This window comes from Melozone crissalis, unplaced genomic scaffold (genome assembly GCF_028551555.1).
Source record: "Melozone crissalis strain CALT ecotype California unplaced genomic scaffold, PUWL_Pcris_2 ptg000045l_1, whole genome shotgun sequence".
NCBI classification, from domain to species: domain Eukaryota; kingdom Metazoa; phylum Chordata; class Aves; order Passeriformes; family Passerellidae; genus Melozone; species Melozone crissalis.
The window spans coordinates 14,879,071-14,902,199 of NW_026535823.1; the positions used below are offsets into that span (position 1 = coordinate 14,879,071).

General features: G+C 38.9%; 1 protein-coding gene across 2 annotated transcripts in view; it reads left to right on the top strand.

The window, feature by feature from the left end:
• The window catches only part of PLPPR5 (phospholipid phosphatase related 5), a 45,067-nt gene that overhangs the window by 15,039 nt on the left and 6,899 nt on the right, over positions 1-23,129 (top strand). For both annotated transcript variants that reach the window (XM_054285951.1, XM_054285952.1), the window contains exons 2-5: positions 6,262-6,394; positions 8,604-8,854; positions 17,600-17,776; positions 19,253-19,372. In XM_054285951.1, the coding sequence (XP_054141926.1) occupies positions 6,262-6,394; positions 8,604-8,854; positions 17,600-17,776; positions 19,253-19,372 (681 nt within the window). The remainder of the gene's footprint in view (positions 1-6,261; positions 6,395-8,603; positions 8,855-17,599; positions 17,777-19,252; positions 19,373-23,129) is intronic.

Here is a 23,129-nt window from a genome sequence, read left to right on the forward strand (position 1 = left end):
GGCTGGATGCAGAGCTCGGTGTGCAGGGCAGCCCGGCAGGGCGGGCAGGAGCTGCAATGGCAAACACAGCAGGTGGAGAGGGCTGGATGCAGAGCTCGGTGTGCAGGGCAGCCCGGCAGGGCGGGCACACTGCCCGGGCTGTGTGCTCAGTGCTCAATCCCGGAGCATCGAGTGCCATGCAAGGCCCTGCTCTCATGTGCCACCAGTTGCCCTGTGGTGATGGCACATGGCTTTCTCTTAGTTACTCTGGGAACAACAGGGCCTGGTAACTCTTTCTCTAAATGACCTTTTATGCGACCAGCCTTGGCTGTGGCATTGTGTGATTTCAGCCCTGGTGCTGCTCTGCAGGGGCTTTGCCCATCAGACACCACAGATGGGCTCCAGAGGAGATGCCATTGGCACACATGATCAGTTGCTCAGTTAAGGAGAAAAGGAAGCTCTTAAGAGACTCTGTACTTCAAAATATTTCTTTTTTTCCCTCTCGTGTGGTAATGAATGAAGATAATTCAGTGAATGGTGAAGTTGTCCATGTCTCTGTGATTATGTTCTCATGTGGTTCATTTCTGGCTTCCTGCTTATAAATGCTTGGCTACCATGTGCCTCTTGCTTTCAAATATGAGTAAAGTCTTTGTGTAGAGAGCAGCCTTTACCATTGTTACATGCTGAGTATGTCTACAATGTATTAAAAAGGGAAATAAAAAGTATTTGTTCCTATCAAAAGTAACATTACTGTTTAGTACCATATAGCCTTACTCCACACTATGGAGAACTAAGTAATGCAGATAATAGTGCACTATTAGATATGTAATCTTTTACTGTTATTTTTTTCTTTTGTAAGTGGACATGACCAAATATATTGAATTTTAGTATTTTTCTCAAAAAAATATAGGGAGTACATATTTAAAACAAAATTTACAGGTTCAAAAAGGCTGAGTTTTTTCAAAATCTTTTTTTAGAAAAGTAGCTTTCTTTTTTACATCTTTTCTGTTGAGCTTCAGAAGCTGCTATGCAGTAGGGTCCTATATCCTCATGTTAAATGCAAGAGAGGATATTTTCTATTTAATCAATACCACACAGATTTATCTAGGATTTATTTTTTCATTTTCTGCAGAACTACTGGTCATTTGTTACTGTAGAAAATGTACTTCTCTGAAAATTGACCAGGGCATTTGCTGTCAGTTTAAGCAAGCAAGAAGCAATGAGAACAAGAAAAACACAAAGAAAATGGCCTCAAGGGGAAGCTCTGCATAATGAGCTTGAAATTGCTACTGCTGGAAATACTGTTGCTGCTTTTCCTGCCAGGGCTGTCACCTCACTCAACAATTTTAGCTTCAAGCAGAGGGCAGAGCTTTACTTTGAACATCACTAAAGGCCAAGGTTTCTGCTGCTGGATTTCCCAAACTGAGGCCACTGTGCTCATTGGTACATGGATGGCATTTTTAAAGAGAAAATAGGCCAGGAATAGCCCATGGTCTCAAAAGTTAAAAAGACAAGGCAAAGAGCAGGAATAATAAAGCATATAGAAGCCATATTTTTAGAAGAGGTCTGCACCACACTAAGTGGGAACTCATACATTAAATGAATAGGGAGGCCATGCAATTTAATTGATAACAATTTTCCTAGAGGTATGTAAATCATTCCCAAGAATTTTAGCTCCATTTCTATCTTGCCTGGTAAGGAAGAATAAGGAAATTGATTCTAGAGAGAAAAGCAGAGCTATGGACTGCCTGAGATGCTCATTCCACCAGGGTTGTTTCTTGAAGATGGTCTCACAGAAGCCTTGGTTACTGTTCAAGTCACGTCTAAATGAGAGAAACACAATGAATGAAACAAAGTCAGAAGAGAAACTACAATGCACAGTATTGTAAAATGTTCTTAACTTGATGAGTTGAGCACATGGATGAATATTTAGTGGTCTTTTTAATGCAGTAACCACTTTTCAGTGTTACTCATCTATCTAAGTGGTTGCTGTAGTTACAGCATAACCCTGAGAATTGGCAGAGAGGGAATCATATATTCTGTGACATTCCCTAGCTTGTGTGAAATATTTCTTGAAGATTTGTGCAGCCTAAAGTAGGTGCTGGAAAGGTCTGTGACTGTATATACAGAAATTTAATCCCAACTAGAGATTATCAACCTTACATTTCAAGATTTATCTCATTTAAACATATTCATGTACCTTCAGATATCTTGTAATGCAAGTGAATATTTAAGTGTCACTTAAGTCCTGGGACTTTATAGGGAGTTATGTGAAATATATGAAAATGTAGGTCACAAAGTAAACCTCATTATTATTTTAAGAAGTACAGATTTATGGTCATTTATTAATACAGGTGCTAGCTGTTGTAAAGCATAGGAGACACTAGGGGAGGTTTGTTTATGGAGTCAGTTTACTGGAAAATCAACAATGTCAGAGCTGCTCTAGCTCTAATATTTGGAATGAGTCAGGCTTGACATTTTGAGTTGAAAAGAACGCAGAATTTAGAACCAAGTTAAGAATATACTGGATGGAAGGACAAATTAGATTTTTAAATTGACATGCGGTGCTAAAACTAGGCACAGCTTGCCTGGATTCAGAAAAATGACTAATACAGAGAAAACCTGGACTTGGGTGGAGGGAATCAGTGTAAGGAATATGTGCAAAATGCTGTAAGAATGCTGAGAAGAAGACAAGGAAAGGGACAGGTATTAGATGGTTGGCAATAAATGCAAAAAATGTATTAGTAGTATAGACATGCCATGAAAATCAATCAGCTAATATATTAATATGGAGTTAAAGAGGTGAAACAGGAAGAAATATTAATTTTAGATCACATCCCTCTCAGATTCTGTTCCTGGCTGTCAAATGGATTGTCACATCACAGATAGGATATGATTGCCATGGAGATAGTTTCAAGAATTTCTGTAATTTAATTTTTGCTGGGTTAATATTATTAAATGCTTCCATAAGAGTAAATGATCATCCTTATCGCTCCGTGTTGCAACATTATGTACACTGTTTTTATCTAAGGACTCTGCAAGATGTTTATGCATATGTCCTTGAGAATACTGGAGAGCCTGCACTTGGTACTGTTAGACTTCAGATGAAAATTGTTCTTTTCCTTATAATTTATGGACTGTAGCTGTATATCAAAATGGAAGGATAGCCTTAGGGAAGGATGGCCTCCCCTGCTTTTAAAATCTGTTAAAATATCTGTGAGCTAAGAATTTAAATACATACCTTTGGGAAATTTGTACAGTGAACTGAAGTAGTATGACCCTGGTAGAACAAGGTAAAATATGCTTCTAATGTCCTCTCTTTTTCATTTCAATCATATTTCTGTAGCTGAACTTGTGTAATTTTGTCCAGATGTTTATGTTGTCAGAACATTCAGATTCTCCATTGCAATCTTTCACTGCCAGCTTTGGAATATTCCAAAAACTTTTTGCCCTACGACTTAGAGAAGAAGTACACAAATAATTCTGTTGAATAAAATGTCACTTGTTGGCTGGTTACAACTGGCATATGCAGTAGAAGGGGTAATGGTGGTTCCTGTGCCAGCAGGAATACAAAAATTGCTCTTTCCAGGAATATACCAGGCATGCAAATTGCTGTAAAGTGCAGGGGGGATATTGCTCTCCTTTTCCTCTGCCCTGTAGAGCTGATTATTGCCAGTGATGCTTGAGAGAAGAAGAGGAAGGAATTGCACTGGGAAGAATTTCTCCTGGGATTTATTGAGATTGAAAAGGATTTTTCTTCCATTTCTGAAACATCAATAGGCTGATTATTGAGATGAGCAGTGCTTGTGCTGAAGGATGGAGGAAAGAGAACAGCTTTAGCTGAGCTGCCAGTACAGAAAAATAAAGAAGCTGTATTTATTGCCAAATTCTAGAAGGGTTCTCTCGAAGCATAGACAGAATCCACGGAAGCATAGAGATGAATGCCTTGTGTGCTCAATGACTCTTAGTGCTACTGACAGCAGAGCACTGGGCCTTCTGTAGCAGGAGTTTTGTCTTCAGCCAAACTCCACATCCTTCTGACCCTTGCACCTATGTGCCCACCTTTGGAGTATTCTTGTTCAGCTAAGAACTTGAATGCTGCTGTTCTTGGAACAGAGGGGTTTCTTCATACAGGTCACCATCAAAGACAGGAAATGTAACAGGGAAAATCTCTTGGCAGCAGCAAAGATCTAGATGCAGCCAATGAAGACATTGCTGGAAGTGAGAATCTCCTTTCCTATAACTGAACAGGCAGTTCTCTCTTTAGTAAACGCCAGCTTCCCTCCCAGGCAAGAAGACAACCTTTATTCTTAGATCAGCAGATTTAGTCTCTGCTCAGAGCTGCAGAGTTGAGCTTGCTGGCCCTTGGAGTGCTCTTGCAAAAGGTTGAGCACTGTATCTCACAGATGCTTACTTTGTGCTGAATTCTGCTCTTTCCTGGAGTTTCAAAATCTGCGAAAATTTTACTGCAATCTATTGAGTTTGCAGAAAGCATTAAAGGCAGAATCTGGCTCTATTCAGGTTGCCTAGTCCTTGAGAGGAAAGAAAAGCATACTGTGACTCACAGTAAAAGTATTAGTGTTTCTGTTCTCACCTTTATGAATCACATTAAAACTGATATTTTTGGTATGTTTTTTTCATGAGAGCTTTAGGGATCACTGGCTTGAGTTCTCCTCATAATTTGGATGATCTTGAATTCAAGGTTGAATTATTTTTTATGCATACTGGTCATTTACTAATTATAGTTGAAGAAATTCTACTTCACTGGGCTGGAAATTTGCTTGCATCACAACAGAGAGAGGATATTTGTTAGTTCAGGTATTGAAATTTCTGTTTTATCTAAAATTACACTAGGATCTGAAGCCAGTCTAAAGTAATGGATAATGACTGTTTTGGTGACAAATTAAATATTGCTTTTTACATACCTGCCTTCAGACTTACTTTTGTTACTTGTTCCACATTATTTATAAGTAGCACTTTCCTCCACAGTTTGGCCCAAGGGTTTCTGCATAATCTACAAACAGCTAAGTAATGTCATTAATTGCATCCTTCCTGTTGACAACAAAATGGCACGTCAGCCAGTGCCCTCAGATTATTTTATTTATTTTGTAGACGTGTTCAGACCTATTGTGATATATGAAAATATTTATATTTTCCTGTTAAGGCAAAGGTTTAGAAAAATGTCAGCAGTTAATCAGACTGATGGCATTATTGCTTGTATTTGTGAAGTATTAAAATTTTCACTTTGGTAGTCTTCATTGTAGTTGATCAAAGTGTGAGGTACCTGCCAGTAAGCTTTAAGTTTTTCATGTAGAGGAGTGGAAGGGCCTTGCCTGTGAGTCCCACAGTGAATCAGGGTTAGAATCCAGTGGTCATTATTTGACCCTTCTGCTCTGCTTTTAAATTATCCCTGCCATAAAGCTTCATATCGTATATCTGCTTAAAGTCTTGGCTTCGGCTGTCAAGTCTCAATCCATAATTAAAGTGAATAAATCAAAGGTCATGCTTTTTTGTACAGGTAAATACATAACCTAGAGATGATATTTTACATTCAAAATACATTTTTTTCTCATTTGGTGATTTTTTTTTTTTGCCAACTAGAATGTGAATGATATATAGACGTGAGAAATTTATTTTGGTGGAATGTATATGAAACAGGCCATTCTTAATGTTAAAATATCAGTGGTGATGCTCTGTTCAAGCATGAGGAACAGAGCTAAAGCCAGACTTGATAAATTTAGCTAGTAAAATGTGAATTTGAACCTTGTTAAGTACTTCCTGGCAAACCAAACCTCTGATGTGAACAGGAGTTCTGTTATGATTTTTTTTTCCCCTTTCTCTCTATCATAGTCCAAAATTTAAAGCTCAACCTTGTGAAGTGCTGGGTGTCAGTGAATGCATGTGGGGAATGAAAGGTTCAGCATCTTGCAGGATTAGGCCTTTACTGTGGTCCAGATCTTGTGCATTATGTGATCTCTTGTTCTTGAACTAATAGATCTTTATCTTTCCCCTCATCCTGAAAACTAGGTTATGTTATGTTGACTACAAATCCTGGTTGTAATAATTTATTCTCTTTTAAGGCAAATAAAGTGAAGCAAGCCATAAGGCATATTTCCCTCATAAGTAGATTAATGTACAGAACTTGATTCACTTGTGCTGTCTTTTGTACTGGTTTGGTGTCTTGTTTCTTTCAGATGAGATGTCTGTCTCTGTAATATTAGTGTATTTTACTTGCTGTAATCTGATGCACCATTTCTCTCCCCTTTTTTCTCCTCCCCTAAGATTATCGTTGGAGAAACTGCAGTCTTTTGTCTACAGTTAGCTACAAAGGATTTTGAAAACCAAGAAAAAACAATATTAACTGGAGACTGTTGTTACATAAATCCACTGGTGCGCAGGACCATCCGATTCCTTGGTATGAGCAAAATTACTGCTTTCATTTTCTGAATGGTGAGAGTGATCAGTTATGTCTTAATTTTGACCTGGGGAGAATATTCAGATAACCATATAAGATTTCATGTGCAGTCTTGACTCAGGTGCAGTTTTCCTTTTAGTAGCAAATGAAGATTTTTGGAAGTTTGGATTAAAAAACAGTTGCAAAAACAGCAGTAAAAGTAGAAAGAACTGGGACCACTAGGGGGGAAAAACAAGCAGCAGGCCTGAAGTGGGGTGAAGTAGAGAAAGGTGATATCCTTGTGCCGTATCTATAGCTGATAGCAAACACACACACCCCCCAAAGTTGAGGGCATTGGGATATAAATGTGTGTTTGAAGCCAAGCCAATTTAGCTGCTTTCTTAGCCTGGATATTGTATTATATCTCAGTCTCTAGCAGCAAACTGTGCAAAATCCATGCTACGTTGGTTTTAGCTGAAACTCCCCCATTTAGTAGCTATGAGATGTCATCTTTTCTATTTAGTTCATTCTAAATATGTTTGGAGGGAGAAGTCCCACCATTCAAAATTTATATTGGACATTTTCAGGTGCTGCTCTTTAATACATGTAGGGATGCCATAGCAGGGCTCAGTTCTGCTGTTGGCTTCTCTCTCATGACTGCATCTGAAGGAAACAGCTGGAGGGATGAAGCCCTGGGGCAGCTAATCCTGCTGTGTGCCCCAGTCTCAGGGGGAGGGAGGGCATGTGCAGCTGTGTCTGTATTTGCAGTGTTTGTGTAACAACTGTGCCTGCCTTCCCAGAGTGCGATTGCTTCCTGTAAGGAGACTTTCTTGTATAGGTCTGGAGGAGGTGCAGACTGATGATGAGGAGCTCCTCCCACTCCACTTCCTCTCTGTGTAATCAGTGCCTGAGTTTTCTTCCCACTAAGTGGTCCCTTCTTTCCTCATAGAAGCCAAAAAAAAATTGGTAGGGGTGGCAAGAGTGGACAGCAGCTCTGCTGTTGCAGCAGATGAAGCATTACTGCCCATTATGCTCCTCCAGAGCGATGTGTCCAGCTGTGTTGTGCTCACACCCTCAGGACTGGCTGAAAGGTCCTTCTGTGAAGGGACATGGCCAGGCACAATGTGCTGCTCACCAGAGTCTAGCATCTTGGGAGGAAATAGCATTAATGTGACATTGCTGACCAGCCAGGATCCCAGAAATCACCCTTGGTCCTCTAGCTTTGCTAAGAAAAATCCTGACCTTTATAACTGTATGTTTCTGTGGAATTATGTCTGCTGGGATGTTGATCCTTTAAAGTTCTCATAGTGCCCCATGAAACTGGGATTTTCCAGAGCTCACCCTATATTCCCAGTGAATTGGAGTATGGGAAGGAAAGGTGATTTGCCCACAGAAATACAGGGGGGAATCTATAGCTCAGGTGGAATTGGAACAAGCATGGCTTTGCCTGCTGGTCAGGCTGCTGTGTTTGCATGTTCTTCCAGAGCTCATTTTCTATTTACAAAAGGATAGAGAGGGACCTCAGAATAGCAGAAATCTGTTTTCCTTTAAGTAATCAGATACATGCATTTACATTCTAATGAATGAGTACATGTACTTAATGCTTTGCTGATATGTCTGATTAAAAAAACTCTTTAGCATAAGTAGTTCCTCAAATATATAAATCTTTAGCTCACTGTGTTGATACTGTGATTAATATGCCATGCATAGAGATTTACCCAGTAGCAGGCCAATGAAGACAACTGGTGCATGGCAATATTGAATTATTCAGTACCTTAGATTCTTTACAGCTGCAAGGGAAAAAAAAGTTTTTCCAGTGTGTGTTATGGCTTCACAAGTTACTTCTCCACCAGGATCTGGCCTTGGTTTTCAAGCAAATTTATTGGGTGGAGAATTTCCCTCTGTCACTTCTGTTTAGTGAACATGGGCAAAAATTAGGTACCAGTAAAGCCAGCTACCCCAAACAGGGGATATGCATGGCTATGGGGCGTAGGAAAGCATGCTGCTTGCACAAGGGGTGAGTGTTCCTGTGAAAGATGGGAGAGCCATCAGGTGTGTGGGTACATTGCAGTGTTGCTGCTGCAGTTTTGTAGGAAAATACCATCTCCATGGTCTTTAGGGTGCAGTACGTGGGAGGATTTTTCATGTTCTTGAATGGAAGAAGCTGCTCTATTGCTGTGATGAATACTATGAATTTTCAGGAGATTTAACTCTTTGTTTCCCTCTTTAGGAATTTATGCATTTGGACTGTTTGCTACGGACATCTTTGTAAATGCTGGACAAGTAGTAACAGGGAATCTTGCCCCCCATTTTCTTGCACTTTGTAAACCCAACTATACAGCACTTGGATGTAAACAGTACACCCAATTCATCAGTAGTGTACATGCCTGTACTGGAAATCCAGACCTTATCATGAAAGCTAGAAAGACTTTCCCATCCAAAGAAGCAGCACTAAGCATATATGCAGCTATGTATCTGGCTGTAAGTATATTATATTCTTTAATATCGCTATATTTTTGAGAGCAAATGGCTGGCACTGTGAGGGGGAGGAGGGAGGGATGGGCAGAAGATAAGGCCCAAAATTGGTTGATTTTCTGCATGCAAACCTTCTGTGAGTTACTGTGAGAAAGATTCATTAGGATTAATTCTGACAAGGTGTAGTGGTTTCTGAGCCTTGAAAATCAAGACAATGCTAAGAGAGGACTTGTTGTCCATAAAGGTTATAATCTATGGATTTAGGATACCCAGTTCCTTGGTTTACTTTTCCCCCATTTCCAAGGTATGTGGGACAATCATTTGCTGGGTGCTAAGGAGTAAGGGAAGGGGTTTCCTCTGACTGGTAGTGGTACCCCTCTGTGCTTGAACCCAGTGCAGATCAGTAGAGTCATGCACGGCCATGTTCTTTGGTGAGGTGAAACAGAAGGGTGAGCTATATGTATGTCTGATCTCTGCATGTTTCTCAATATCCCTGACTCTCTTTTGGTACCATTATTGGTATTTATAGGTACCTCATGCAAAGTCAGTTTGGCTCTTATTATGCAGTGAAGTGGGCTACAAGACAGTCCACCCTTTTTCCCCTCTTTACTCTCTTGTACAGGGAGTGATGAGCAGCACTGGGGTGAAACCTGATGTTGGCTGCCTGGATCAGAGCCGTTGTATAGGCTGGGGAGAGGAAGAGTCACTGTTTAGTCTCACTCAAGTAACTCTGGCTTAGTTTGGAGTTCGTATCATTCTAGTCTTAAGCAGGAGCAAGAGCATCTTGTTCCTTTGCTGGGGACAAGTTCCCCCCAGCACATGCCTATGGGAGTGTCTTAGCTGACCTGTGCTGGTATCACAGCCCTCTGCAGCCCTTTGGATGAGCCCAGGGCTGCCTTCACAGGGCCAGTGGGAAACTAGGCAGGTGTGTGGAGCTTTGTGGTCATTGCAGGAGTCAGCCCTTGTGTTCCCTCAGTATTTGAGCAGTGGCCTGCCCATGGGTGTGTGTGTGTGTATGTATGCACAGATATACCTGCGTGTGAGTGTGTATTGCTCTTGAGCACATACCAGTTGAGCCAACTTTTAATTCCTGACTGATCTGGAAGCTGATCCTTGACAACATAGCAAAGATCTCAGTCTCAGTGTGTCAACCCAGTGCTTCTACACAGGGTTTTAGAACCAGCTGCCTAAAATCTGCAGCACTGATGGTAACATTTACCAGGTCCTTGTGAGCAATGTCTGTTTAAGAGATGTTGATCATCAGTTAGCACAGGCAAGTGTTTGCAAATAAGACATGCACAATAACATTTTATTCTGACTTGAGGCAAGTGTAAGTCTTCTACTAGTAATGTCTTTATTTGGGGAGATATCTAAGGATGAAACACTCTAAATTTGATGCAAGCTATTTTAGAAAACACTCAGAATTTTTCATTCTAATTGCTCCTATATTTCTCATCCATCTGTAAAGTTGGATTTCTACTGTTACCAAGAGTCAGAGTAACTAGCAAACCAACTATTCAGCTACTGCAAAGCAGAAAGTAAAATAGTATTATTACATTTTTAAAACAAAGAGCAGACATCAGTAAGGTTTAATACCTAATATAAGTGGCTTTTGACATGAGCAAGAATACTTTATGCAGAGCTTGTCTGTGGTCAATATACAGTTAGCAATATAAAAAATTAAAGCTGCTGAGATCCGTTTCATTAATATTTGCTCTTTCAGTAACTATAGAAATGAATATATCCTGTGTCATTATTCTACTCCTGCATGGTGCTTGACACTGCTATCATTTAACTAAAGCACTATTAACTACTCTCAGGACTTGCTGTAGTAGCTCCTTGTTACAATATTGTCAGGTTCTTTATTTTGGTGGTTTTTTTTTTTTCCCTTCAGTCCTAAGCATGACTGAAGCGAAAAATACTGTTTATTACATAACTCCAAAGGAAAAAAAATTCAATGTTCCAATATTTGGGGTCATGTCCTTACACTGCCATGATGTTTATCAGGATGGTTGGCCCTAAATGACAATTTTCTCATCACTGTTCACTGGAGTAGAAGATTTATAACAGTAGCCTAGTCTTTCTATGAGCCATGCCACAACAGTTATTGAGAGCATGGACATAAAGACCTCCATATATTACTCACTTTTTCATTAGCGTATAATCTTTAGTACAATATGTGCTTTCTTTTTGGTTAACAGAAATTTTGGAGTGAGGGAGAGACTGTTACGGAATCGTCCCTGGTTATTTCAGCCAGCTGGGCACCAAACAAAACCAGCCTAAAGGAAAAAAAAACACCCAAGAGCTGGCCCAAGGGTCCTTGCTCTCAAAGATGGTGAAGTAAATACTTTTAGACTTGTGTGATTTCACCATCAACCAATTTAGAAACGTGGTTTCTAAATGCTTTATCTAATAATTCCCCTATCTCATTCCATTGAAGTGCAGCCACATTGTTATCACCTAGCATCTGTGCATATTGTCTTGTTAACAAAAGCTTCTTTTTTCTAAGTTCTGAGTCTTCCATTTTCCCCCTTTTGAGAGTAGGTGGCTGCTATGGTAACTCAGAATTCCCTTGAAAGTACAGTCGTTTTCAAACAGTTGTTGAGCTAGTATTTAGAGCTTTGTAATGTTTGCCTCCATTACTTCCAGTGTCTATCAAGAGAGATTTTGCAATGGAAGTGTTGAATGGTAGTGCTGTGGTTAGGTGTTTTCTCTACCCTGCTCCAAACACAGATGCATTGCCTTTCTTCTTCAGACTTTGAGGTTTATTCTTTCCAGTGTACCAGTGTTTTCAAAATGAACTACTGTAAACCTGTTCTGAAACTCTAATTAATCAGGCTGGTGCCTGTTTTTTTTCCTTAGATGTCTACGCTGATCTCATTGGAGATATTTTGTTTGGTTTTGGTTGAGTTGGGTTAAAAAGTTGGCTGTATCTACTTTCATTTCTTACCAGCCTTGCAATTCACCCTTTCTCAGATGAAACAATATTTGCTACATAGGCAAGCACTGCAGCTTTATTAAACAGTATGTAATTGTATAAGACACATTTTGATATACATAAACTGACATAGCCTGGACAATTAGAGGTTTGAAGCAGCCAAGTATGCACATAGTTGGGGTGTTTTCTGCAGTTGAGACACAGGAAGTGGAAGTCATGAGTCTTTTTTTGTTAGGATTTCAAAGTGATATATGAAGATTTAGTCAGCATAATCCCATAGATTTAAATTTAAGATTTGTGACTAACAGTTATCCCTTGGTACTGCAGACCTAGGGGATTGGTCATGGCTAGCTGTAGTTTAAGGGAAAGTTTAATTCTATGAAGTTTTGCCCTTTTTGTGTTGTTCTTAATGCATTGCACAGAAGCAGCTGGGTAAGATAGTGTTTGAACTTTGTGTTACTGCACAAATTTCAGGCTTGCTTTGGGTTTGTAATGATAGAGGAACAGGCTTCATGTCTTGAGAGTTGACACAGCCCTGAAGTCTGTAGGCAGCTTTTGTTGCTTTGTACTCTGACCCTTTGGCCTTAACTTTGACTTCAGACAGGACTAGCAGATTGTAAAGCCTACCAATAATTTTTTCTTCTCTTCAGAGCTTTTAGTTGGCCCATGATCATGTTTTCTGCAAGACTCTTGCTTCTGGCATTTTACTGCATTGATTTTGCTATTCAGTGTATTTATAAGTCACTGGGAAAAGACAACAAGACAGTCTGGGTAACAGTGCTGGCAGCATGGTGACATTCTCTTCAGTGTCACTCCTTGATCCAGTTGAAGGTGTAGTCTCACCTGTCCTCTGTCTTAAAGTGCCTGTTAGATTCCAGCTAAATGGGCAGCTGGTGAAGGCATGATAGACTTCTCAGCCTTAAGGGAGTGTTCAGGAAGAAGAGGACGAGCAGAGCCACCTCACTGAATTGACTTTGTTCTCCTTTTTTTGTTAGAAAATTAAAGGATTCTTCTGGCTGCCATTCAGGAACAGTGCTAGGAATGTGGAATTTCTTTTCAGTATCTGGTGCAGCAAGTATCCCTTAATACTGATAATAAAACATATGTCATGAGCTTCACAAATTGAGTGCATTGGTTTCTTTCAGACCAATAATAAAATAATGTTACCATCTGATGCAGGAATTTGTCTAAAGACCTGTATAAATTTCATGTCAGTCAGCTCTTCATTGCAATTCATATCCTCAAGAAAAAAGCGTTTGTAATAGATGTCTTATGGTCTTGGTACAGAGAAAGATGCTTCTTACCTTCTCCAGTTGTTTTACAGTTACAGCTGTGGGGAGCTTATAGTGGGAAAATTAATAGTAAGGTCCAGAATTCTGGAGCTTTCTTTTCCTTTTGCCAAGCCAGCCCCTGACTTTGAAAGCTGATTTTGGTCTAACATCATAAATAATTAGATCAAAACATATAGAGAAAGCTGGAGGAGGCTTCAGAAACACTACTAGAAAGCTTCAGTGGACAGTTGCAGGACCCAGATGATTTGAGAATATGACTTTGGTTTGCTCTAGAAACAGTTTGACCCGTTAATTATTACCAAAGGAAGATTAAAACGCTTTAGATTTTCAAACTGAATTCTAACTAAACACTGAACCTGTTTATAGACTACAACAGCCTATTATTTCTTCAGCTTTTAGATGAGAGTGTCTCTTTTCTTGTAGGTCTGATGAATATTGAAAATTCCTTGGATGGAACATTTATAACATTACTTATATTACTTAAATAGTTCAAGAGAATTTCTTTAATTCTAGCCCATTGTAAAAGCAAACAAAAACATGAGATAATTTATGTTTGAAGTGCTGCCTGGGATGGATGCCTGTGCAATAGTTTCTTCCTCATTCTTCTCACTGCCTTTCGTCATTATTCACTGCCCACTGATGGACTGGTCTTTGTCAGTCTCCCAGGCCATCTAAATCAGGGAGAAACAAATAGCAGACACAGAAGGGATCTTCTTCCCTGCATCCCCTGGCCCCAGGCTGATGAGATCAGCAAGGAAAATTATCTTCCCTCCTAGCTGGAGCACCCAGCCTGATGTGTAGCTCCAATGTAACTAAAATGGGATTGTGAGACCTGTTGCACCTGTGTTTGTGTGCATAGGTGTTGGTGTGGGTGGGCCTAAAGATAGCTGAAAGATGCCTAGAAAGAGCTTGCAGCATAGCCCAGGAATCCACTTTGTCCTGCACTTTACATACAGCTCCTGTTCTTTTCTTAATGTTTTGGAATTATTTTATTCGTGCTAGATTTAGGGCGACCTTTACATGAGACTTGCAGCCTGACACTTTAGAAGTACTTTCCCAGTACAAGCTAAATGCCAAGACTGATTGTTCCTTACACTGTGACCTGAGCCAGTCACATCAAAACTTCTCAGGTAGCTTGCTTTGTCTTTGGTGGTGATGGTGATAATTTCTTTCAAATTCATATTTTCACACCTGCTTCAGTTAAAGGTTTTATTTCAATTCATGAAGTTCTCTTACAGCTTCACTTCCAATATCTTGAAGACTGAAGGTCAAATGTTTGTGTTTCTCTTAAAATATGGTAAATATTATTATATTGTGCAATCAGGTAACAATCCACCTTACATGACTCTCTGCCTGTGTCTCCTTAGTGGTGACAGCTCTGTATCTTTTAATACTAAAATCTTATTTCAGGAAAAAGGAACAGCGGTAACAGAAGTTCTTTGAGAGAAGATTCACTACAGTTCTGATGTTGCAGGAGAATGTGCAGCCTGCTGTATTAATTCTAACTTCTGATCAGTCCTTGACCTTACATACAAAATCTCTGCTGCTGGTCTTGCTGTTGACTAATGTCAAAGTTTTCTTTCATTAGAAAATTCCTCCCCCAATTTTTGTTCTTGAATGGAGATGAAGTTGTTCAGTAAACATTTTTATCCCTGTAAAAAGTTATACTGTTATTCCTTCCTACTAATGTTTTAAATCACTGCGATATTTTCCTTTGTTTATTCTGCATTTAATATTTATTAAAAGTGAGTGAAACATCCTGTCATCCCTTCAGGTTGTTTATTCTTTGTCAATTGCTGAGTGTGCTAGTTTATAGTTTTTCCACCAGAATCAAGAAGAAAACGGCTGCTTAATTGTACTTTATTTTTAGTGTAAATCAGGCAGTTGACTGTTAATATATTACACTAGAGCTGCAAGGGGCTGAGTTTAAAAATGGGTATCTATGAATCCTGCCTTTAGGAGGCTATATTTGCTATATAAAGTTTTGCAAATACAGACTTTTTGTCTCATTCTTTCAGGAAAGTTTGGCCTGATTTTATTGATTATTATATTGTAATATAATGCTGTTCCTTACATGAGTAGCACCTGTTCAAACATAGATTTGATACCTATGCTGGCAGGACCCTCAGGTTATTTTGAATAATGAGCTGGGCATGGCAAGCATGACTGCTCATAGGAGGAGTGGGCTTGGCAAATTGAGGTCTCTGTTTATGTGAGGCACAGCATGAATCTGCGGTTGTTTTTCCTCAGTGCTTTGAGTAGGGATTTGAGGGACATGCTTGGTTGTGAGAACATTCAGAGAATTTTATGCAGAACATTTTTTGGGTTCGGCTTTGTATTAAAATGTTGAAATTTGATTGAAGTAATGCAGAATCAAGTGTTTTGTCTTATTAAAAATGGAGATAATCTTCTTGGGCAATGACCAGTTGTTATAGATAACTGAAATATGTCACCATGACCTACCTTAAGCGAGTTTTTCCTTCTCAGTAGTCATTTCAATTTAATATAACACAATACAGAATTAAATGCAGGTGAGCTTCCTGTTAACTCCCCTGTGTCAACTTCACCCAAGCTGTATTTAAAACTTGATTTTCTTATTGTGTATTAAAAATAATCCAGTGTTTTTTCTAGCACCAGCTGTCCTGACACGTAGTGTGAATGTGGATAATGGTGGCAGTATCTAGTAGAACAGTGAGACTCGCTAAAATAGATGGTTGCTGAATTAGTTCAGTGTGCAGTACTCTGTCTATAGCTTGGAGAAAATCAGTGGGGCTAAAAGGCTGAATATTAAAGTTGCAGTTCTATTATCACCTTCCTGCATGGCAAGAGTAGCTCCCTGAAGACAGCCTGCAAAATACAAGGAGCTAAGATAAAAGAAGAATCAGCAAATAAAAATATCAACTGTTTCTGAAATGGTCTAGGAAAAAGAGAGGAAATATGGCTTGAAGATAAACTCCAAAACTCTTTTTTCCAAACCTTTGCTTTGTCTGAATTAGTGGAAATCTTTCTACTAGTTTCCTGTTGATGATATAAAGTACACTGAAGGTTTGTGTGTTGCACTTTTCTGATGTTATTTTAAGATCAAGCTTTGTTTCATCCTCTAAGCCGTGGAACTTTTTCTAGTGTTTTGAACAAAGTTACTGTTATATGTTACTTGTTTTAGACAAGCACTGACCCACTACTTCGTCACTTAATTTATTGTGACTATAACCACACTTTCTAAACTGCTTCTTGGTTGGATTATTGCAGCACTTTGTAAACTGATTCCCTGGTAAATTCCACAAAAGTTCCAGACAGTACAAAAAATCCCCAAACAAACCCAAAGGACTGCCCATTTGATGGCCAGAGAAGTGGTATTGGTTCCTCAATGCTCATCTGTTTTCCTTTGCAGTCCAAAGTGATGGCATTACAAATTTGGTATTTCCAGTGAAACCCCATAGGAAATACTGGCATTCTTCTGTTCAAAAACTTAAATCCTGTTTAAAATTTGAAGATTTAGGGTTTCAGTGGTTTGATTACAGAAACATTTTCAACAGAGTAGAAACTTTTTGGTCAAAAATCTTATTAGCTGAAGTATAAAGTTTTTTTTTGAGGATGGGGAGCAGGGGTGTTGCAAGTGGTCTCAGTGCTGAGATAAGAGAATGGAAAGTCAAATATTGGTATTGATTTCTTCTATTGGCTCATCAGAGCTTGGGAAGTGCTGGGTTAAACCTGATAGTCAGTAATGCACTCTTAGGGCAGAAGAGCTGCTCTGTTATCAGGCACTGCTTTTAATTCAGTAGTATTGCACAGGGAGAATTAGACTGCAGCAGGACAAATGGATTTCTCAGTCTGATGCGTAAAACCCGCAGCATTTAGATTGGTTTGTGTGAAGCACAGGGCTGTATTAGTTCAGCACTGGTTGAAACTATTATTATAGTCACTGGTTGAAACTATATTTATGAAAGTAGATGCTGGCATTTAGTTCAATTTTCACTGCTCTTTAACACTTTTTTACCTTTTCACTGCTTTTTGACAAATCATTAATTAGTCATGTAAAGAAGTTGTATATAAGGAAGAAAGGCTTTTGCTAACAGAAATAAGGTGTGTATGTATTCCCTTTCTTACTCTGCCTGGCAGCTTGTAATAATACTAGTAGTACTTCAGGGTAAATATTTTTTCTGTTACTGTCAACACAGCCCAGTGAAAAATCAGTCTATTTACTTCTATGCATTAATAAATAAATACATAGACTGACAGTGATCGGATAGGATTGTCCAATTTGTCTGACTTTCTGTAGGCATTTCAGGTTCATATAAAATGCAGTTTTGCTGTATGGTCTGATTCTTTTTGTATATCCCTAGGAAAGGGTTGTGATGACTTTATCTACTACTCTACCTCCTAGTTTCTTTACACCCTCCCCCACTTCAGAAAAAAAGTACCAAATACATATAATATAATATAATATAATATAAAGCTTTTATTCACCAATTAGTGGGAGACATCCATCAGTCTTACACTTTCTTCCTTTCTAATTTTCAGATGTATATCACCAACACAGTGAAAGCCAGAGGAACAAGGCTTGCAAAACCTGTTCTGTGTTTGGGTTTAATGTGCTTGGCCTTCCTTACTGGAATCAACAGAGTAGCAGAGTATCGAAATCACTGGTCAGATGTAATAGCAGGATTTGTAATTGGAATATCTATAGCAGTATTTTTGGTAAGTGTGTGTCTATGTCGCTTCTGTTTGAAAAAAATCAATGTATAAGTTTGTATCTCTAAAAAAGCCTTCAGATAACTAAATAACAAAAGACATGTTCCTCAGTTTTTTTAATTAGTCATCAGTTTCCTTAGTAGTATTTACATACACTCAGAAATGTGAAGTCAAAAAAGGACTGATTCAGTTATCTGTTTTGACTTCCATATAAACCAGATTGTAGTATTTCAAACAGTAATTTATGCAGCAAGGCCCACATGCAGGAAGCATATATTCCTCAGAATAACACATAGTTATGATTTCATGGATAAAGTATTAAATTCAATATAGTGGTACCGACACTGATCAGACAATAGGTAGCATTTGTTTTTCTGGCTTTACAATAACTCTAATGAATTTATTTCATAGTGTTAGTGTTTCATAGATTCAGGTTTATGTTGAAATTTCATATTATTCTGTATCAGAAAATCTTTGTTCAGCCTTTTCCTTTTCTGGAGCTGTGTTCCAAAACCAGATAGTTTTAATTGCAGTTGCCAATGACTACTGTCTGTGTCAGAAAACTATTTCTAATCTATTAATCACCTTCACTCATATCTGCAGTGCAAGACTATAGAATAGAACAGTCACTGCTGTTTAATGCCTGTAGGTTTGTCTGCCTGGCAGCTTGTAATAGTACTAAATACACCTTTGATGTTTCTCCCCATGAAAACTCTTTTGAGCTTGACCCTTGGATCACAGGGTCTTGGTCTCAAGGTCTTGGATCTGAAAGCATGGCTTGGCTGAGAACCCTCCCAGGGATGGCTGGGGTGGGTGTTTTCACTCCTCTAGACATGCAAGGGTAGCTGCAAGTCTCCTTTAAAATACATCTGCTTGCATTTCCAAATGTTCCCTTCCACACAAGGTGTCCAGTAGCATGAAATCAAATTTAGTTGTGTTTTGAAGATAATGCAGTTGGCAAACATTACTGCTCAGCTGAGTGTTGTAATTAGTAGAAGCACAAACTGTTACACATCACATTACGAAGTCCTTGTGAAGTTGCATTCAGACTGGGCATGGTCCTTGCCTTCTTATTCCCTTTCTTACTCTTCATTTGAGAAAGCCTTTGCTGATCAAAACTGAAATGGCACTGGCCTTCCCAGGAGTTAAAGGTTAATGCCACGTGATGCTGCAAGATATCTCTTCATGAGGTTGATAATACTTGCGGCTCTATTGTGCAGCTTCAGTAATGGATTTTCTTTTAGATAGGAGGTTTCTTTGGTTCTCAAATGATGCATGTACCAGTAAATCACTTGAAAGTCATTTGTCTTGAAATATTAATTAAGGATTTTCTGTAAAACATGAACTTCACATTTCAGTGTTTTTACTGTAACGCTGTGACTAAAGCTGGTGTCATTTCTGCCTAATGATAATTGTCAGGATCAAAGCTTGAAAATATGAGTTGTTCCTTAGGTATTCTGTTTATCTTCAAATCCCTTCTAGGTTGTTTGTGTGGTAAATAACTTCAGAGGACGTCAGCCAGACCATGAACATTCTCATCTGGATAATCTGACCCAGATGCCCATGATCAGCATACCCAGAGTAGAAAGCCCTTTAGAAAAGGTAATGTCTGACTTTTTAAAAATCAATTAAATAAAACATAGCTTTCCTGAAAGGATGATCATAAATTATCCTGACAAGAGTGCCAAGGTAATCAGATTTAAAATGATGTCAGTGTTTCTTAACAGTGAAGGAGAAAGAAGGAAAGACTTAAATTCAGAAGGAAAGACTTAAATCCTTGGGAGATTCTTCATGTTGTTATTTCAGGGCCATAGCTGCTGCTAAGCCCATGGAGTCAGACTGAGTAGATCTGAGACCTTCTCCCCTTGTGTTCCTCAAGTGAATGTGATTAATACTCAGCCTGATATTCCACAGAACATAGAAAGTTCTTAGAATTCTTAGAAAGAACGATTAACCCCTGGCCCAAGGGGCTTTGCAGTTCAGGTACAAGTGGCATTTATCCCATTTGTGTGTGGCATGTCCTGAGCCTGGTGTAGAGCATGGGATGCAGTCCCTTCTGGGTCACCTGTGGGGCTTCTGTCATCAGACGTGTGCTAGCCCCAGGACAGGGCACGCTCTTGGCAGTGAGGGGAGCAGTGGGCCATACAATAACTACACAACCCCATGATCTCTTGTCAGAGCACATGGGATTTTAGACTAGAACATGCTAGTGAGAGTCTCCTGGGTATGCCAAGACTTTTTGCTTGAGTATCACAATAAAATTTATTTTAGTTTACTGTGATAACCATTTATATTTTTTGAAGATGATGTTGAACTATATGGTAGGTAAGATTGTCTGACTAATTTTATGAGCAAAACGCTACTGAAATAGATAGCATAATAAAATACAGAAAATATTTTAGACATTTTTATCAAGGGGAAACTTTGAACTAGTAATGCAAAGTTTAAAGGAAGGTTTACTTTTTCTAATGACTGTATCTGTCGTAATTGATGAAAAATCTATTGGGTTATGCCCATATTTGAAAATAGAAAACAATTCTACACTGGGTAGGGCACCAAAAGTATTTTTCTGTGGTATTATTTTAATTCCAGATTAATTATGATAATTTTTTTTCATGTTCAATATAAGAAAGGTTTCCCAATCTGTCTTACTCACTTGAATGTGGTGGAAGTTGTTCTTTAGTAAGAATTGCTACTAGTCCTGGGTTTTTATTCTTTTCCTTGAAGGGAAAGAAGATTTCTTTTCAGAATGGTCTGACATGCCTTTTTTGAACCAAATATGTCTAAGCTACTTCTGCTGATGTCTTGTCGTATGGAGGTCAGAGTCTCATTTGCTTGAACAAGCATTTAGATGATGAATGTGTATCTTCAAAATAATCCATTCAGTTAACTTTCTGTAAAATGTCAAAACAAAACAAGCTGTCAGCTGGCCTGGAACATACCACATTAATAAGAACATGTTTTATTTACATGCTGGGCTCTCATGCAATAGAAGTAATTTCTGTGACTCAAAAGCCATCATAGGTAATACATACACATTCTCTGGATATTGACATTTTAATTTTTTTTCCTGGGGACAAAGGCTTCATGTAATTTCATGTTTCTGCCTGGTTTGAGAACCTCTCACTCATGATCAACAATGTTCTTTTCCTGAGACTTGGCCTAGTTTGAGATGCTGTGGGGAAAGCAATGGGAGAGTGTGGGAGGATGGTGGCAAGAGTAGTGTTTGCTGTGCTAGAGGATAACCACTGCCATTTGTGAGCTACCCAGGACTCTGTTACATGAATGAGCTTCTTTCCTTCTGAACCCATATTCTTATGGCAGTAGCTGTTTGCTGTCATGCAGCTTCTCTCTAGAGATTAATTTTAATTAAACTGGGGACTGACCACAAAGTGATACCACTTGCTGAGGTCCCATCTTTGTCTGTGTTGCAAAGCCTTACTCCTTTTCAGACAGAGAGGATGGGATGCAAGGACAATAAGGTGAAGACTTTGCTAATTGCTTGGAAATGCTTTCTTCCGTTTCCACTTCCAGAAAGTTTAAAATTGAATTAGCAAATAATTGATGAAGAAGTTACTTACATATGAGTGCTTTATATTTTGAGTTTCTATGGATATTTTTACCTTTTTTTAAATTTTTTTTTTTTGTTTAATCTAGAGTTTTAGATAGAAGACAGACCCTGTTAAATAAAAGGAATTAAGAACAGTACTTCAGGGAACTAAGGTCTAAATTAAGTTAGGTATTCTCAATTAATTACCACTGCTACAAGAATTCTGGAATTAGTCTTTGCTTTTTAGCTCCCTTCTTATTTTACATCCTTTGTTCTCCTCAGGAGAGAAAGTGATGCTAAATAATTTGGGTGCTATTTGCCTCTTTCTCCTTTAGACACATGAGTTACTTTTCACTACATTTAAGTGAGAACTATTCCAGTTCAATATTCTGAATGCTCATCGACTTGCATTTTTCTTATTTTAAAACTTTTTTTCCTTATTTTCAGTTCTACAAGTTTCTGTACCAATATTAAAGACAGGATACTGTCAGAAATTAGCTGCAGGGAGTAGCAAAAATCCCAACTGTCTGAAGTTATCAAAGGCTAAGGCAGTGCAAGCTGGAAGCAATGCAGCTATGTGACTGGTACTAAAAATCAGTAACTATATAGGTATCTGGGATCAAGCAATTAAAAACTCCTGCCTTGAAGAGTGACTTCATTCGAAATGCCTGCCAGATAGGACCCCATTCATTTCTATTTTGTAATAAATTCACCTGTAAATGAGTAAGCACATGATGCATCATACAGCCCTGGAAGCACATTGCTTTGCTGTTTCCAGGTCTGCTACTTGCTATTCCAGTGCTTTCTCCTTGGAGAGCAAATGCTCCTGGCATGCTCACCGTGCTGCTACTGTCTGAGTTCTGTTGGAGGTCTAGCTACATTTGAAGTGCACTTAAATAGGCATAAGTTCTTGTGATACTCTGAATGAGCTGCTGCTGCTTGGTGACAAGGTTAGATCACTGTTTGCATGGCACTTCTGTTGCATTGTGGTGCATGCAGATGATTTAGCTGTTCTGCACAGGTGCCCATGCAGTCAAATAAGCTGTAGTTACAGTGTCTCCTTGAGTGATCCTTGCCAGAGCCTGCTCAGCAGTGCAGACAGGGCTTTTACCTTAACTATAATCATCCTCAGAATTAATGAAAAGAATGAAAGCCAAGAAACCTCACCACTCACCCATCTGCTTCGTTTTCTCTTCTGTCTCTGACCTTCTTCTCTCTTACAAGACAGTTGGGTTTCAGTTAGCTGGCAGTCTCCTACAGAGAGGAAGCTCTTATCCTACCACAGTCAAGACTGGAGGATTCTGTTCTTTTTCAGGAATTACTGAGAAATGGGGATATTCTGGATAGTACCTGGAAGAGTTTGGAGTTTCATCTTTATCCAAGTGCAGTCACAAATTATGTTTCCTGTTTCAGGAGAGACTGACATTTTTTCATGCAAAAGTCGCCTGAAATTGGCCAGGGCTTACAGAGATCTCCTACCCATGTAGTAGCTTATGACTCTGCTAGTCTTATTTATTTTTTATAAGTATTCTAGCTTTGAAAAAATCAAATACAAATACAGCATGGAGCATTTCAGGACTAATGGAGGCGGTAGATATGATACTGAGATAGAAGGTTTCAGAAGGAAGCGTTGGGTTAGGAGATGCACCATGGTTCATCTCCTGTGAGATGAGATAATTACTGTGTGTGATTATCAGTGCTTTCTGTAGCTATTCAGTACTACTTATTTGCACAGTCGGTTCTTGGCAATGCTGTCTTTGACAGCTAAACTGCATTTATTCCTCAAGGTTCTGCTTGGCATTCCTTCAT